Genomic DNA, 18199 nt, shown 5'->3' on the forward strand with positions numbered 1-18199 from the left:
AGAAAATTAATAAAAATTCTAGAACTGTTAATAATTTGTTCTTATAAACGATGACAATGGAAATATTAATCACAAGATCTTGATTGCAACAAGGAGGAAGTTGTGGGCCTACCGTCAAGTTGGTCGCCAAGGTTACAGATGACATCTCTCACCATGGGAACCAAGGTAGTGGACAATTTGATGAAAGTAGTTGACGATGTGATCACTGGGTGACTCAATGCATCTGAAAGACAAACAAAAATCACTTTAACCTTTTACTCATGTAGCACCTAAAACTGCTCAGCGCTTGAAACCACCGCCGAGCACTCTATGGTTTTACTGATTTTTTCAGTGAATAAACACAAAGATTAAAATCAAGATCAGTCCTGATTTGAAAATCACAGGCGTGTGGAAAAAGGCACACCTAGAATATTCTAGGCGTGTGGGTTTTCTAAGTGTGTGATTTTCTACATGTGATTCTGTAGTCTACGGAAATTCAGGCGTGCAATTATTCACACTTCTTGAGAAGCTCTTAGGCATGCGATGGCGTGGGGGTGCGATCGCACGCCTCAAATCTGAAGGACTGCAAGATTATTTAGTTTACAAGCTAAACCAAGCCAATAATACATATCTGACATACCATCTGAAACTAATGAAGTAGGTGATTTACGCTGTTGAGGTGTTTTTTACAATGAGCTGTGTTTTAGCATTTCAAACGGATCCAAAGTACAACTTTATTCAAATTAAGTCTGGGGTAATGAAACTTGCATTACATGTGTGCTATGATTTCATCAGAAATAGCTCAAAATACACAAGCTTCTGGGTTACTTTAGCCTGTTTGGGGGATAAATGTTGACAAGTACAGAATATTGCAAAACATTTTTTTTTTTGAGGAGTACAAATTTTACCAAAACTTACCTATTGTGAAGGTGTATTTCGGGACCGTACCTACAGCATCACTGGGCATGCCCAGTACTCGGGCCAGGATTTCCACTCCCTGAAGCTGGATGGATTTGAACACTGGGGGCGCTGCACCGCCGGGGGTCCCGGGCGGGAGACTGAGACGAGGCGTAGCTGGACTGGCCATGGAAAACATGGGACCTGTAGAGAGGCAATCAAACACATTTTGAAGTTGTTCTTAATGCAAAATATATTCAATGAGTCGGAATTCCCAGCACCCAGATTGTTGTTGAAAACAAAACAAGGCTACCCCCTTCATAAATATACAGATTTAATTAGTTTCCATGGCTCTCTTCTTCAACTTTGGTACAAACCTGATCTATGGAGAGGTGTGGTGAACCCTTGTCTAAGACCTGAACCATTTGTGGTGATGGGTGTGCTGGGACACTGCATCCCCTTCACGTTCGTGTTCAGGCCGAGGGCAAATTGAAGCAAGGGAGCACACACCTGCAAGAATTAAAAATGGTAAAGATATTTTATGAGAATGGCGGTAACAAGATCTGATACGCTATAAAAGTCTTAGAACTAAACAGTTTCACTGGTAAACCATGCACCTTAATAACAGCTTTTTTTAGAAACAAATGGTCACTCCTCAACTGAACAAATTCATGAAATAACGGATGATTTTGGAGGATTGAGGCTGAATCCAATTTTTGCATGGTGGCAATCGGAGGATTTTGCAGCTGAGGACTGAGGATGGTTCTTAGCCAAAAGGGCCTAGGGGGTTAGGGTTAAAGCAGTTTTAAAGTTCCAAGGCACCTGTTCAAAGTTCATGGCAGCCTTTGGTCCTAGCCTGTAGACCAGATACCACCAGGTGTCTAGCTTAGCCTGGGCGACCAGCTCCTGCTTGGCACTGGTGGCTCTCAGGGGCTGCAGTAACAGCTTCAACCTTTTGGCATTGTACAGGACATCTAAGAAGGGAGAAAATCAACAATATATTTGCAATTAATTTATTTTTTTTTAATTAAAAATTGTTTATCCCTAACCCTGTCAGACGCAACACAGTGCATCAGGTGGAAAAGTCTGGTGCACTTTGATGCATTCAGCTATGAACACCAGTGCATAAGCGGCCGCTTCTGAGACAATGAGAGCTAGTCCCATAGAACAATGCCACAGTTGTATCCTGCTGCATCCGGTGACCACAGACTCTGTGGCAGTTTGGTCTTGAGACTTTTGGCCTGATGGATCTTGCTACACTGGGCAGGCTTGTCACTTAGAAAAATGTTGCATGTTGCTGCATTTGACAGGGTTTCTAGCCAAAATAACATGGAGGGTTGGGTTTAAATGTCAACTAACCTGGTTCAAGGGCAAAGTTGTCAATGAGGACTCGCCAGGCAACAAAGGCGGCGAGTTTGACATCAGCAGAGGTGTGCTTGAATCCTTGCTCCACTACACCCAGAAGGCAGTTGATTAGCCCTCCTCCCTTGTGCAAAGCCTTTAAGACAATCACAAGAACAGGTGTCTCATAGTTGAAATTTAAAGTTAAGCCTCTCCCTCTTTAATGTCTTGCTAAAACGTAGATGTTCACCCTTGGATAGTGTTTACCAAAACTGACAGAATTTTACTTTCTCCACAATTGTGTAAAACAACTAAGTAGACTCTCCCCTTGTATGGGACGTCAACTATTCCAGACTAATGCTTTGGTTCCAATGAACACCTTCGTTAAAATGACCGAAAGAGAAAGGATTGAGGTACAAACATCTCGAGGGATTGAAAGCCAAGCAACTACCTTTCCCAACAGTGTCACAAAGTTGCCCCAGGTCTTCAAGACCTGCACCTCACACTTGCTGGCAAAGAGTTTCATCATCTCGGGCACCAGGGTCGACTTCAGGTCCGTCACCAGCTGCGACACGATGTCCGGCTGGTGTTGGACCATGGCCGGGAGACCGAGGTTCATGGCCAGGGCCGCACGCTCGCGGATCTTGTGGGCCGAGCGGACGACTTGCGGGAAGAGGAGTTTGCCCCAACGGGCCGCGTGGGTCGGCATGTCATCTGGGAGATCTTCAAGAAGCCTGGAAAATGCACATTTTTGGGGGTGATTATGGAAAGTTGGTTAAGCTTGTGTACAAATGATACAAGTGCATTAAATCATGAGTACTCGACTAAAATAGAAGCAGATTTTTGTACAAAACTTATACTTTAACATGTCTATGATATTCAGTATTCAAAAAGTACAAATGCACTCAACCAAATGACTGTAGAACTCATTTAAGAATACATTTTTCAGCATTTGTTCCTTTCATCAGCAAACACTTGTCAATAGTTTGCTTTTATGCGGCTTTGGAAATTTCAGTAAATTTCCAAAATGAATGCTGCCAGCCAGCGCTAGTGTATAGTGGCAGGAATTTGCCAGCCAGCGACCATCAAATTGATGGCAAGTGGCTAGACTTCCTTTGCAGTTTTACCTGATGATGACGTTGAGGGCTTCGTAGTCCACAGTCATTGACTGGAACTCCCCCTGGACCAGTGCATGCTCCAGGGCACACAGGATGGAATGAAGCTGCGGACAGACACAAGATATGAAAACGATCAGGTGAAACACATGATCTATTCGAAAGATCAGCAAGGCGATGCAGTGATAGTTCCATAAATGTCTACTTTATGGTACCCCCCCTTCCACCAGGCTGACTTCGGGCCGGTAAAGGGCACCCAAGATAATTGGTCACCCTTATTTTGAAGTCTTGATCCACATCTTTGTTTATGTACATGTATTGAAGTTCCCAGTACCATTAAAAACAAAAAACAACCTCCCAAAGTCACCTGTTTTCAAACAGGTGGTAAAGTGCACACGCTCAACTTTGCAACAACTCTATGTACTCTTTGCATCGACAGTTCAGCTTGGGTCTACACAGATGTTAAGACCTTTCAGACAATGTCTAAGCCTCATTTAGGTAATTGGACGTACCTCATTTTTGATGATCTGTTTGGGGAAGTTTTGCTTGGAGAGACACCACAGGGCCCGTGTGCAGGTACTTTTGTCCTTGGTCTTCAGCAAAGCATTGCAAAGAGCTGTAAGGAAGAAATAGATTAATTAAGATTGATAACAAGTACTTATACAATTCTTAAATGTATCACTCAAGTAACACTGCCAAAACAAAGGATACAATGATGCCAGTTTCCTATTGAATGAGAAGAAACACACTTCCTACCTTTGACAACTGTACTTGCGTCATCTGAAGTAAAAGCCCTGTTTATAAAGAGGAAAACTAAAATTAATCTAAGGTTGTTTTGTTAACTGTACAATATTACTTACTGACTGATTTATGAAAATTTGCAATCCAAGAAAGACAGCCAGCATTACTGAAGGGACGAGTCTAACATACAAGCAATGTGTCTGATCAGGATTCTGGACTTGTTTGACTCATTAGCCCTAACCATAAGCCATGTGTACCAAGTCCATCAGAATCCACCAGCACCAGTGGTGGATTCCAAAGGATTTGGTCCTGAAGCATTATGTGAAGTAGAGTGACAAGTGATGGATTTTGATGGACATGGTCTTCTACTTAGTAAAACTAAGTAGGGAGTTAGGGTTAAGAACAACAACTACATGTAAGCCGGATATATACAAAATAATGTTACTTTGCATAAAAAGGGAACATTTTGGAAACAGACTGTTCATTATATCATATTGTACAAAAATGCATTGTATCAACAACATAAAAATCAACTTAATACATCACATTTTTTTATGAAGCAATTTGAAGACTTAAACACAAATTTACAAGGGCCCTTTCCAAGACAGGACGTCAGAGCTACAGCTTCATCTATTGCCAGCATATGCCCACGTTGGTCAAATTGCCAAAAGCCTAGACAATAGCTCGACAAGAGTTTTGAACTCAGCCCAACCTTGATATATCTGGGAGATGGAGGCAGAATCCCAGTGCCTGCAGTGCAGCCTGGTTCAGCTCCGCATCGTCGTGCATGATGTCCACACTGACGACGCAGGTCAGCTGGGCAGTGTGCTGGCAGATCTCACGGGACAGAGTGGCATCCTTGTCACTCTTGAGACGTCTACAAACAAAGCAATCGGGCCAAAACTTCTAAATAAGGACAATATCTTTTCCAGTCTTGTGCAACCTAAAACTATTATATATTTTGAAAACATGATTTTTGGAATGAAACTGAAAATTCGTTCTTTTTTTTTTAGTCTAGTCTTGAGCTTTAAATTGTATACTTTGCATCAACCTCAGGTGCAAATTAGGGCAGAAATATTTCCGTTAAAAACTGAATTGAGACCTGAAGTTTGGCGGGTGACATACTGAGGACCTTGTCTTTGTCTCATGTTAATTTGGGAGAATTTTGTCGGCTAAGAAATTTTGAGAAAAGTTGGCCAGATTTTGTTTTGCATGTTTTTTCTGCACTCAAAAGTCCCAGTCTGCGAAAAACCTGATATCCCAAAAAGAGGCAAACTTGATGATGACACAAGAGAATATGTTTATCTATCATCTTACTCTGCTAAGGTCATGTAGGCCCCCACTTTCTCCTTCAGTGGCCCTCCTTTGCCCTCCAGTGCCTCCAGGAGTGGGCTGAGGCCCGGGGCTTTGGCACAGACGGCCCCCTGATCATCGGTACACGCTGTCACCATCATCACTTCTAGGACTTATCGCTGAGGCTGATGGTGACAAGGCTTTTGTTGACGGCAGAATCCTGTAAAGTGGTTGGGGAGAAAAGTTAGTTTTCAGTTGCAAGATTTTGGAAAATTTCAATTTTTTTCTTCTTACTCTAACAATTGTTGCTCATTATTTGGCATTAATTATTCACATTACCAGCTGGAACATAAAGTGACGATGTAAAAACATTGTTACGTGTACAGAAAAAAGCCCCCCCCCCCCAAACAAAAAATAAATAGGACTAAATGAACAAAATAAACAAATAAAAAAGAAAGAAACGACTAGCCACTGTCATAGTGTTAGGCATAGGCCTACGTGTTATAATGTTAGTGGTAAACCACGTGCATTTTAAAAGTATTTTATAACAAAATTTGAATTGTTCATGTTCCCACATTCATTTCTTTTCAACATTTCCGTTACGACTGACCTTCAATTTTCAATTTCGAGATAATGAAAAAAGTGGCTTCAGCCATGCAACATTCTTTCCCTTTTCTTTAACCAACTTACCTCGTCCCCAAATGAAAACTTGTAAGAGCCAACTAAACTTTAACAGAGAGAAAACCTCGCAGTAGGCCTATATAAATCTCAACAACACGTAGGCATACACGTACATACGTCATGTACGTCATGTACATAGACTGTACTACAATACAAATCACGTTCACATTGCCCGTCCGAAAACTGGGCACACACGAAATCGGCCTTAGTTATATTTATAAATATCACTTAAAATCAAGTTTGTTGCTAATCATTTTAATACTGCAGTTACCTTCTTAGAATTGAGGTAGTGTAGTTCCCTCCATCCAAGCTAGGAATTCTGAGGAGTTTTCACAAGTGTAGTTCAGCCGAAGGAATCAACGTGCTTCCCGCACACACACGTAAAGCAAAGCCTTGTTTTCCCGCGAAACTTGCCTGAACACGATTTCAGGCGCGCCAAATGGCATAAATGGATTTCAACGTGTAGTTCGCGCACATGATCAACACACGTTCTACAAAATCCAACTGCATGTTTTGAAGTCGCGGGGTTATCAGTCGCTCTTAACTTTATAGAATCAATATAGAAAGTTGTGTGATTACTTATTTAAGTAAAATATACAATTTACCTTTCTATCAAGGCTTTTTCAGGCTGATTTTTTTTATTTCTCAATTTCAATTTCATCAAATAATTGTTCATCATTCATTGAAGTGTTTCGCTTTTCGTCAAGAGAGGGCGACATTTCGCTACACCGTGGCCGTGAATTCGATAACTCGGAACGAGCATATTTTTTTTTTGCACGAACCAATTCATTTTCCAGGGGCGCGTATAAAAATTATGGCCAAGGCCTTGGTCAATAATCCTAGGTCCAAAAGTACGTAATTATCCATGTGAACATAACAACTGCAAGCTTTAAAATTCGGGGTATTAGGCCAATTCAAAGAATAAAATATTCCCATGAACGTCACCAATGACTTATAGCTGAGTGAGCCGGTAAGACACCCCCCCCCCGAGTTGAACATAAAAAACTTTACGTGTGCAAACGTGATGTAAGCTGGTAAGGAGGTAAGTACGATATTATCGTTGGATAAACTGTTTCAACACAGCCGGCCACAGATGCACAATTTCACTTTTTAACTTACGTTAACTACTACATTTCTGAGAAGTACTGCAGCCTGTACCATATGTGACTAAAAGAATTTGCTCGTTTGACAAACAAACACATAAACTGAGGAGAGACTTACCTCATGCAGCACGCCATGGTCTCAAATTTTGCAGAACAAATGTCTGTAATAAATCAATTTAAAAAACCCACCAAAAAGTTTCTTGCGGTGTCGCACTTGTTCGTCTGCGCGCTGCGCGTGTCCTTTTTTGTGTGATTGACTTTCAGCCAATCAGGAACTCCCATCCTTGGTAATTTTCCACGGATGGAATGAATCATTTCGCAGGGCGCCCTCTTTCGGTAGGTAAACATCATCATCACACATAATATCATGTAATCAATCATGTATGGCGGATTTTCGTAGTAACGAGGGACGCGTTCCGTTTCGGTTTCTGCTGATTGAAATCGGTAAGAATGATTCGTCTTTTTTATTCCGATTTTAGCTCCTTATGTTGTATTTGTGGTGAGTAAAACACTAAAATGAAATCGGATCGTTTAAACTCTCTGAGAAAAATGAAAACCTGCATATGCAATTTTATTATTTTTTTTGCATATGCAGTCAGATTCGGTCGATCGCGATCGTCGAGTGGATTGTGCGCTTTCTTGTCATTTGCGCAATCAAAAGAAAATGCATGCGCATTCTTATGATTGCGCAACTGGATCCTTGCGCAATCTTTGAAAAAAATTCTTCCAGATTGAGCGCACATTCTTAAGAATGCGCGCAACAAGAGAAGCGATCTTTTCGATGCTGAGTCTGGAACTGGCTGCGCTTGGCGAGTCTAGCTGCATCCTCGGCCTCGTTCACTGATTAATTCTTGGGCCGTACTTAAATAATTATACTTTGGCAATGCAAATTCACTAGGGAAAAGACATAATGTAAAGTAGAGATAAAATTGAAAGTATGCCTATTGGGGGAAATATTATAAGGGCGATAGTGTAGTGTAGGGCCCGGTTACTCCTAGAACTATGAGGCTCCGCTCACGCGGAGCCTCCTAATTCTAGGAGTAGGGCCCGGTTCCTAGTATAAGGGAACAAAATCCACTTTAAAATTATTGGATACCTACCAAACTAGTTGGCGACATTCTCATTAAACAGTTAGGGCCTATGTCATAGATAGAGGGCAGGGTTTCGATATTTTCAGGGAAATTTTGGGGTAAAATGACGATGACAGCATGGCGACAACACACGACCCGAAAATAAAGATGTTGATCACCGCGCGATCCATGAGCCCACACGATGCGCTGAATCGCAGGGCACAAACCGCACAGGAAAAATCGTGATTTCTACCCCAAGAATCTGTTCAAAATTGCAAAATTTTCTACCAAAATGGTTGAAAATGAAAAAAAAAAGTGGGTAAATAGAAGAAATTTCCACAACTGACGTTACAGTTGTCCCACTCTGTGATATTAAACACACCGCACCACATAAGCCGTAGGTTTGACTGCAAGGGCAAGAAAAATCAATAAGCTGCAAATGTGCATTCACTCATGTGCTTTACAGTCACATTAAGGCATCAGTCTGTACGCTCGTGCCTTTTTAATTATGACAATAATGAAGTGGTTTACTACTAATGGGTTTTTGTGCTGTATAAGGGGATCGTTACTCCCATGGTTAATCAGTCGGTAATAGAAGTGGCTGATTTTATGAAAAACAGAATGCGTGTTTCCTCCTCGCGTGGACAACAGAGGCTGTTTTTTTGCCATTTTCGAGAGCTCGTTGGATGGGACGTGACTTTTGCGCGTAGTGGTTCACGTGTGTATGTTGCAAAATACGCACGACTAATTGTATTCTGAATCTGGAGAAAACCTTAGTTTTTTTTATTAATTAGACAAATCTCGGGATTGACGCCGGGTTGACACTGGGTTGAAAACATACAGCGTTTCACACTTGAACATTTTTAACCCTGGGCCAACCCTGCGTCAACCGATTTCACCCAAGGTTTAACTCAACTCTGCTCCAGACCAGGGTTGAGCAACCCGGGTTGAAACTCTCGCCAGGGTTCAAGACGGTAGTAACCAGCGATAAGCTCAGTTTGCACGAAACAAGTGTGAAACGCTGTAGGGTTGAACGCGGAGTTGAAAAATCAAAAACTCAACCTGGGGCGGCACTGGGTTCACCCAGGGTTGAGTTGACCCGGGTTGAATGAGAGGTTCTAGTGTGAGAAGACCTGTAACATGTAGCGTCTTCGCGAGAGCATCAGGCGTTGTCAGCAATTTTCAAATGTCTCTCTCAAATCCTGTGACCTATCAGTCGCTGGTCTGTACTAAAATGCTCAAAAGTTTTTCAAGTCTTCAAGACTTCATTATTTTTTTTCTTCATGTGGTGTAAAATAAGAATTTCTGCCGTATGCAAGACATGGTGTTTGGCAAAACATGTACACCGTGTGTTCGTACGTACAGCTGTGAAATATACATGTACATACGGGGTACATGCATGTAGATAATATCTTTGGCAGTGCTGTGTGCTGTTCAATATCAGCTAAATGTGTGTGTTTTGGCTAGAAAAAAAATCAACCTCGCATTATTAACTTTTCGCACTGCACAGCATTGTAAATCTTAGTACATGTACACTCATGTAATGGAAAAGTACCAGCATAGTTCTGTTATTTATAGCATTGGCAATATGATTGATTTTTGCATTGCCTTTCACCACACATTACTTTTATTAATTCCCCCACTATGCGCATCATATTTAATTTAGCTCGTCTTCTTATTGAATCAATTATCTTGCTTTGTTTACCAACGCATTGACTACGCGTATACTTGCAGCCAGGTTCTCTATTTGTTGTTTGCATCTATACCATGGCAACCATTCCAGTAACATCAATAGGTGTAGAGACGCCAAGGTTTTGTTGCACGGGAGCACAGTGACAATATCATAATATTGATGATATCACGTACATGTATGTGTACACATGTACATGTACATGTGCACACATGAATGCGTTTGTTTATCGTGTAAATCAAGGATTTTCTTTTGTTCTTCTGCCCTAATTTTCCTTTGTTTGTAGTAATTTGCTTGCAACAGCTCTCATTGGTTTTGTACACGTTTTCTAATCGAGGTCGTCCTCGATTTGGTTTCTGTCCTCAATTCACCGATGATGTTGCACATGTGTGTCCTCGATTTACACCATAGACAAACGCATGGGGTCATGATGTGCTTCTGTATAGCGCATTCATGTATGCGCATGTACATGTACATGTACATGTGATCTGATACACCGTGCCCTCTGGAGACATGCACACAATAGGGAACATGTACTGTTCTGTACATGTACATTGTACATCAATGCATGATATTGACAGAAGTGTGTACACGATGTACATTATCTGCAGGCTTTTATCACGGGCAATTCAATAATGTGTTATGTAATGTACCTGTGACCATGTGACAGAGCTGTTAAGAGCTCAGTGAATAAACCTGACAATGAATTTTTTAAATCTTAATATACATCCATCATCTACCGTAGTAATGGTCAAGGAGATAGGAGTTAAAATGGATCATTTCGTTGGTCGCACAACGGAGTGACGTATCTGCTATGGGCTTTGTACACACGGTACGTGACTTCGTGGTGCAACTGGGGATTTCTCTGAATCATTAATTAGATATCATGGTTAATTGCCTCCGTCATAGACATTACACTTCTAGATCCATAATTGCCCATATGAAAGAAAAAAATAACTGAAGTTGCATATGTACATGTACAGAAATATATACATGTGTGCAATTTGTTTGGTAAACAAAAAATCAGGATTTGCTAATTTGTTTAAACACTTGATAATTTTAATGTTTAATTTTACAGATTTGTTTACATGAACCGGTACCGATACATGTGCACAGAAAATGTATGGTATAGATCCTCATGTATCAGAATTAAAGTATTTCACTGTATTTTTACCTTGTAGACTTACAAAATCGGGTGACAGAGTGATCCCCAAAAACTTCACAATGACAAGCACCGTCACGTGACAGCCTTGTGGTTACTACGACGGTTACCCGCCCTGCAAAAATGGCAGAAACTGACTCCTACATATGGAAGAGCCTGTTTCCGGAGAGCCCGCGCCGCCGGCCGTGCCATCGCAGCAAGCAGGCCGCGTGCCGCCACGGCGGGCAGATCTACATGTACGGCGGGCGGGACGGGAACAGGACGCTGCAGGACTTCTGGCGCTACGACGTCGTCACCAACATCTGGACGCGGATGGAGTGCGGCGGGGACGCGCCCCCGCCACTGCACGAACACACGATGGTCGCACAGAGGGTATTTTGCTGATATTATTAATTTTTGGTCATGAAAGTTACACAATCCTGTAAAAATCCTGTAGTCTTTTTGAAAAACTTTCCCCTCAAAATTATCAAGACATGCAGGGGTACCGATAGAGAATTTGATGTTTCGTGGATGATGACAAGATAGGTACACGTAGCTTCCATAGTAAATATCAAGTGGAAAAGCAGTCTAGATTTCAAACTCAGGGAACACAGCTTTTCAGGACATTTAGCACGCATCGCTGTATGATGGCTCACAATACGGAGGAAGTCCAGTATTTGAGACACATTTATGGGGCTAGGGTTAAATGCAAAGCTTTTGTGTTTGACAAGATTGTCCTCAGTTGACCTTGCTTCTACCATTGTCATGTAGGGGTGTCTCTTCATCTTTGGAGGGGAGCTTGGCTATGGCAGCTGCGGCGAAACCCCCCTTTGGATCTATAGCATCGCCCGACAGACCTGGGAGAAGCCCGTCATCGAGTCAGAGGTCATGACCCCTACAGGCCGTCGAGGTCACACAGCCGTGGCGTGGCGTGGTGGGATGCATGTGTACGGAGGCTACGTAGATTTGAAAGGATCGTCAAACGAGTTGTGGACGCTTGACTTTGGTAAGATCATGTTGCAAAGATGGACTTCAATAAATTAACAGGTATCAGCTTGCAGGGGTAAACTCATTATTGAAACCTTTCTTTATGCAGAGACTAGATGGTGGCACCTGAGCGTAGACGCCCAGGGAGAGAACTCCCCTTCCCCTAGGCACTGGCACTCAGCTGTGGTCTACGAGTCCAACATGTGGGTGTACGGAGGACTCAACAACCTGCAGCCGCTCAGGGACCTGTGGAGATGGAACTTTGGTAGGCATCATGGTTGCCTTCTTAACCTGAGCTGTATTCGAGTCAATCACAAGTTGGGTTGCAAGTAAATATAAACTACAGAGGATAATCATTACTCAAATAAAGACTGGGCGAATTTTGATGACTTGTGGTAAAGGCTTGTGATGACTCAGAACCGTTTTCTCTTTTCTAGAGATGGTTACTTTTCATACTTTACCTTCATACTTTCTACAGGAATGACCATATAAATTATGTTTTGTTGGGAATATATTGTCATGCCCCCCCAAAAAAGAGAGAGTGGTGGGATTAAAATCTGGATTTTTTTTAAAATTCGGTTTGAATTCCAATATTGGGTTTGGATTTAGGAAACAAGCAGGCCTTCCATTTTGTTTGTGACACAAGCTAAAGAAACCAACTGGAACATCCCCCAATTTGCTCCATGGTCCCTGATTGTAACTGCATTCACTTGCTAGTTTTCTTCTTGGTTCATGAATAGCCTGCCCATTTGTCTGATCAGAGAGTTCCCACCCATTTTCTCAGCATTCCAGCTCTAGGATTTTTGCAAAGCCAGGTGGTCTTTCAGTCGTGCAAATTACACCAAAGCATCATGAACAGCATTCCATGTGGTACCTCATTCGTCACTTTTTGTCGGCATGACTGTGACCTGAATGAAAACTTCCAGTGTAATCAGATAACTGTTATTCGGTTTTGAAAAAATTAGGATAACCGGATTTTGAATTCATCATTTCCCCCACAACTAAGAATGAGGCAAGTTGCAAAAATCTGCTGAAAAATTCTCCTTCTAAAAACTTTGCAATTTACTTCAATTGGGGGAGGAATTCAACTTTCGAACATTAAACAATCTTATCATTTCTGGTTTCAGAATCGCGGCAATGGACCCGCATCAGGGGTCGTCAGAGCCCTGGTTTCCTCCACGGTCACAGCGCGGTCCGCATGGCCGACAGCATGATGGTATTTGGAGGTGAGGACAGCGAGGGGGAATATAGGAACGAGCTCTGGAAGTTCCATTTCGGTAAGGAAAACAGAGATGGTTTAAATGATTACTTTTAGGGACTTTCATTATTCCATTAAAAAGGAAATCGCTTGAAATCCATTGTAAGTTTTTGGCATTTCAAACTAGAAAGCACTCAAAATGCTTACAGAAGACTTCCACATGTACATGTTTCCCAAGTTTCAAGTTTATTTTATTAAACTTTTTAAATTCTGCAGCCTCGAGCAGCTGGCACACTGCAACGCCAAACCGTAGAATCACCCCTACCTCATGCACGCGTCACGTCATGCTGTCCATCCCGTCCAACCACATCGTAGACGACTCCTACCTCCTACCACCACAGGACGGTCTACGCCCCCAGTCTGCCCCTACCCAAGCCCATCACGAGAGAATCCAGGAAGGTGGAGGAGCGGGAACCCCCACAAGGCTTCTGATGGATCTGTTCACAGTACGGCCCCATTCCTCCCCGCCTGTTATCGCTGGCAACGAAAGGAGAAACGCAGATCGTCCGGTTCACCGCTTCGTAAACAGGATCCACCCGTCACCAGATGACGATACCAAGAGAACCTTGTTTGATTCAGACGAAGATGGAGAAGGCGATACTGAAGAAGTCATAGAGCATGAACAGTTGATCACCGTGGCAACTGAAGAGGATGCGAGGATTAACACTTGGGGAGAAGGGATGGAAAATGGCAAGTGGGCTGTTCCCATGACGACCGGCATACCGAGGGATCGCATCCAAAAAGACATTGAGGGGATGGAGCTCAGACACTGGGCCGTCACGTCGACAGTTCCGCCCGAGGACGTCGAGCAGGTGGAGGAGAAAGAGTCCAGCAAACTCATCGTCAACGAGGAATCTCCCGTCCACGGTCGTCGCGACGACGGGAGATGGGCATATCAAGATGAGATGAAGTCCTCCTGTCTGCGACAAAAGGACGGCGAGTGGATCTTGGAGGAGGTTCTGAGCGAGCCCTCATCCCCGGTGTCCGTCATCAGGGTACCAGCAAAAGCAGGGTTTATACCGAGTGCAATGTCGGAACCTGGCGTGGATGCTTCAACTGCTTCGACTTTCCAAGAACTCGAAACGGAGAATTGTATAGAGCCTGATCCTGTGTGCAATAATCTTGTAGAGCTGCCCAAGAGTATCTCAGTTTTAAATAGTATTCCAAATGTTAGACTGAACAATGGCTGCAACTTCCATCATGCTGAACATGTTTTCAGCGGACTTAGTGATGCGCACAGTGATAAGAATTTTGATGACACAATGCGAGATCTTTCTGTAGGAGTTGCAGAGCTTCCGTCCATACAAGAGCCAGAAGAGCAAGGAGTTGTACCTGAAAGAAGCATCAACAGGGGAGATGTCATACATGTAAGGCCGCTAGATGGAAGATCTTTTGAAAATGATAACATCGTGATCACGGATAGACACGAGCTACTGCCATCGAATGAGAAGTCAGTGGCCACTTTTGTCAATTTGGGGTTTATGTCTTCGCATGAAGATCTACACCATCCTCAACTTTCACAGGGTATGGATTTTCGTTTCCATCAATTGGAGCCTTCCAGAACCATCATGAATGGATCTGTTGGCCAATCAGATGTGCCTGTGCCAAATGACCAATCAGGCGCAACTTTATATCCTGATAAGGGACAAGTCAGTGATGCGCTCCACCAATCACAGCCGCCGGCACTGGTCGTCAATGGCGCAGTTGACCAATCAGCTACCTCGTATCAACCTCATGCTCACCTAAGCCAGTCACTCTTGCACCAAAGAAAGCGTCAGCTCGCCCAGGTTCAACACCGAGCGCCCCACCAGCGAGTGATTCACGTTAAGCCCACCAATCAAAGAGTTTGCCAAATCACCGTGGAAGAAATGAACGGACCAAGTATCCAATCCAACACAGTAATCCACCACCGTCAGCAGAACCAAAGACCGTCAGAGTACAGGGGTAGTAGTACAAACGACAGTAGGCCTCGGCTTCACGGCAGATCTCAGACACTGAACAATCTTCCAGATAGAAACAGGACAGTTCTGCAAAGACCACAGACGCTTCAGTTGGCTGAACTGACCTCAGGCCAAAACAGAAATCTGCTTCTGTGCGATGAGCAAAAAGAGGTATGTATTAAAACAACATCTGAGAAAACACAAGATAAAAAGCTGCTGCAAACTGCTTAACTAATAGAATGCCTTGAAATTGTACAAGATAGAGAGCATGACGAATTCGATCCTGAGCAGATTTTTTTCTGTTGAGAAAGATCCTCGACAGACTTGCACATCAGGCTCTCTATATTTTTTCATGGTTTAAAATATTTCGGTTCAAATCTAGTTCCAAAATTCTCTGAGCAGTGGGCTGAATCTTACAAATCTAGGGCAGTGTTTTGTGCCTGCTTCTGCATCCAGCAGAATCCAGACGCTTGAGCAAAAGGTCTTTGACTGCTGAACACACATCAGCAAGATCCATCGGATGTTGCCTGCTTTCTGATCTTGCGGGAGTCGGCAGAATTGTACCTACAGATTTGTATCTACATGTAGGAGTTGTAATGTAGTCAGTCAAGGCGAATCTCAAGCCGACTCACATGTAAGAGGGTACAAACAATACCAAAAGAATAGAACTTTCCATCTGACACCTCGTGAAATTACTCTTACCATTGCACTCATAAACATTCATTAGTTGTATAGTATGTCTTGAAATTGGATGACTTGTGATTGACTTGTGATTGACCAGTGATTGACTTGTGATGACTTTGACTATGATACATTCCATAGATTGTTCATCCCTCAAACTGTTTCTCCTTCTAGGACAAATGGACCTGGCCAATTTTCCTGTACCTCATGGGTGGCGAAGAGACTGGCTCCTGCAGTCTGCACCGCAACAACAGCCCAATGTCTGTGTGGAAGTGCTGCATCGTGCAAGGTGAGGTACCAGACGTATAATCAAGATATTCGTGAATCCACTGTCTGTGAAATAATTTTACATTAATTTCTACAGTATCTGTTGTTATCCTTGGACCCTACGAAACTTACTATATATGTGTGTGCATATTAAAGTTAACATACAACATTGGCAAACATTAAAAAAAAAAAAACTATACCAATTTTTATGAAATACCTTATTTAACTGTAAGTGAATAATAGTCTCAAGCATCCTGTGAAATCATGGCACCTGGTGTGCTGCCATTTTCAAGAAAAGTGGAATTATTTAGTTAGTCCACATTTTGTTTGCAATCGGTCACACATCCGTGAATGGGTGCAAACCAGCTAGTCTGGTTCCCTGACCTGACAATTCCCCGAAATCCATAAATTGCTCTGTTTCGTCTGACGTAGGGTCAGGAACCAGACTACAAGAACAACAGCATTGCATTTTTCTTGGTTTTTCCAGCATCAATGAACACAAAACTTTAAACAGGTCCAATATTTGTTATAAAATACTAAATGTTATATAGTAACTTTAAATGGAATTTTATCTGTTTTCTTACAGGAAAACCTTCTGACAGTGAAGTCCAGCACATTTTATCACAGTATTAAATATTCTGTCCGAAGTAAAACTTGAACCACTGTGGAAGAACGAAAAGTAAATGATTATGTGCCAAGGTCGAGTGTAATCTTTAACATCCTAAACGAAGTGTTTAGACTATTTTGAATACTGACGCTTCAAGTCGAGTGTGTAATGGCTGTTTCCATACGGAAAATTCCATTGACATGAGTGTTAATTAGCACAGTGTAGCAGTGATACAGCACTGCGCTTGGGTACAGCACAATTCAAACACTGCACAATGTAATCTTAATGGGGTAAGACGATGTTGTTGCAGATACGCGATAACCTGCTGCTGCGATAATCCGCCGTCGCGAGACGCCGTTATCATGACGAACCGCTGTCATCCACGAACTGCCAGCAACAATGTCTTGGAAATCTTGTAGCAGTTGTGCAATGGGCGAACACCTGTTTTGCCTAGTAATATATGCAGCGCGCATTCAAAAGTTTTAGTTCCAAACCAAACTCTCCAATAAATTTTTCCAGTAGCATACAAGATGCAGCAAGACTTTTGTGCAACTTCATGACAGCTGTTTTGGAGTATGCAGTACGCGTGGGATTGAAAAAGGACCGTAATTACCTTCAGAAGTAGCGCATGCGCACTAGTTTCCCCCATTTTTCGGGGGTTGGGGTGGGGGGAGATTCTACAAGATTCCCAAGACGCTGTTACTGGTGGTTCGCGGGTGATAGCAGTTTATCGTGATCACGCCCTCTATTGCGGCGGCAGTTATTCCAGTGGTGGGTTATCACGTATCTACAACAACATTGTCCTCTCCCAAGACGATGGGTAACGCTTACATAAGTAACAGGTATGTAGATTACGAAAAACAAGGAAGTTTGCCAGTTTAGTATATCGCTATTTTTAAATAACGTTTTCAAATTTTGACTAAACGTGTGTAGAACAAAGCTTTTGCAATATACTGGTGTTGAACAAGATATACTGTATGTATATATATGAGATTTTTGAGTGATTTTGTGCATTTTTGTGGATGTTATATTTTACTGATGTTATATTTTACTGACGTGTGTGCCAAGGAAATGTATATTTTATAAAAAATACTTTCTCAATTCCTACATGTACATGTAAATCAAAAGCTGGCTTTTTATGATTACATATTAAAAATCCAAGTTTAAAACAGGGTTCTATTGTATGTTTATACCTCACAATTCAAAATTACAACCGGGTAATTTAGTTCGGAATGAGCTTTAACTGTACGCAAGTCTTTCCAGGTGTTATTTTACATTTTACATTGAAACATTTCAGAAATCTCTTAAAAACCTAGTCTGGGTATCACCCGTTGTCTAATGGAGCCTTCTCCGTATCCAATGTCTGATACATGTATATGTGAGCAGTGCAGATTTTATGGGACGCCAC

General features: G+C 42.3%; 2 protein-coding genes across 2 annotated transcripts in view; one reads left to right on the plus strand and one right to left on the minus strand.

Moving 5' to 3' along the window:
* LOC119719820 (telomere-associated protein RIF1-like) overlaps positions 1 to 6424 on the minus strand; it is a 32241-nt gene extending 25817 nt beyond the window's left edge. The window contains exons 1-12 of the mRNA XM_038189316.1: positions 6319 to 6424; positions 5391 to 5586; positions 4786 to 4950; positions 4089 to 4126; positions 3845 to 3948; positions 3345 to 3439; positions 2669 to 2951; positions 2236 to 2374; positions 1699 to 1850; positions 1254 to 1386; positions 898 to 1080; positions 113 to 223 (exon numbers count right to left, since the gene is read on the minus strand). Of these exons, the coding sequence (XP_038045244.1) occupies positions 113 to 223; positions 898 to 1080; positions 1254 to 1386; positions 1699 to 1850; positions 2236 to 2374; positions 2669 to 2951; positions 3345 to 3439; positions 3845 to 3948; positions 4089 to 4126; positions 4786 to 4950; positions 5391 to 5527 (1540 nt within the window). The 5' untranslated portion in view covers positions 5528 to 5586; positions 6319 to 6424. The remainder of the gene's footprint in view (positions 1 to 112; positions 224 to 897; positions 1081 to 1253; positions 1387 to 1698; positions 1851 to 2235; positions 2375 to 2668; positions 2952 to 3344; positions 3440 to 3844; positions 3949 to 4088; positions 4127 to 4785; positions 4951 to 5390; positions 5587 to 6318) is intronic.
* Positions 6425 to 7514: 1090 nt separating this feature from the next.
* On the plus strand, positions 7515 to 17881 carry LOC119719803. The gene is made up of 8 exons (XM_038189293.1): positions 7515 to 7594; positions 11092 to 11444; positions 11823 to 12057; positions 12148 to 12303; positions 13166 to 13315; positions 13513 to 15407; positions 16092 to 16206; positions 16771 to 17881. Exons 2-8 carry the CDS (start codon positions 11196 to 11198, stop codon positions 16815 to 16817), a joined length of 2847 nt encoding a protein of 948 aa, XP_038045221.1. The 5' UTR covers positions 7515 to 7594; positions 11092 to 11195; the 3' UTR covers positions 16818 to 17881.
* Positions 17882 to 18199: the final 318 nt, after the last annotated feature.

Source organism: Patiria miniata, unplaced genomic scaffold (genome assembly GCF_015706575.1).
Source record: "Patiria miniata isolate m_02_andy unplaced genomic scaffold, ASM1570657v1 HiC_scaffold_8, whole genome shotgun sequence".
NCBI classification, from domain to species: domain Eukaryota; kingdom Metazoa; phylum Echinodermata; class Asteroidea; order Valvatida; family Asterinidae; genus Patiria; species Patiria miniata.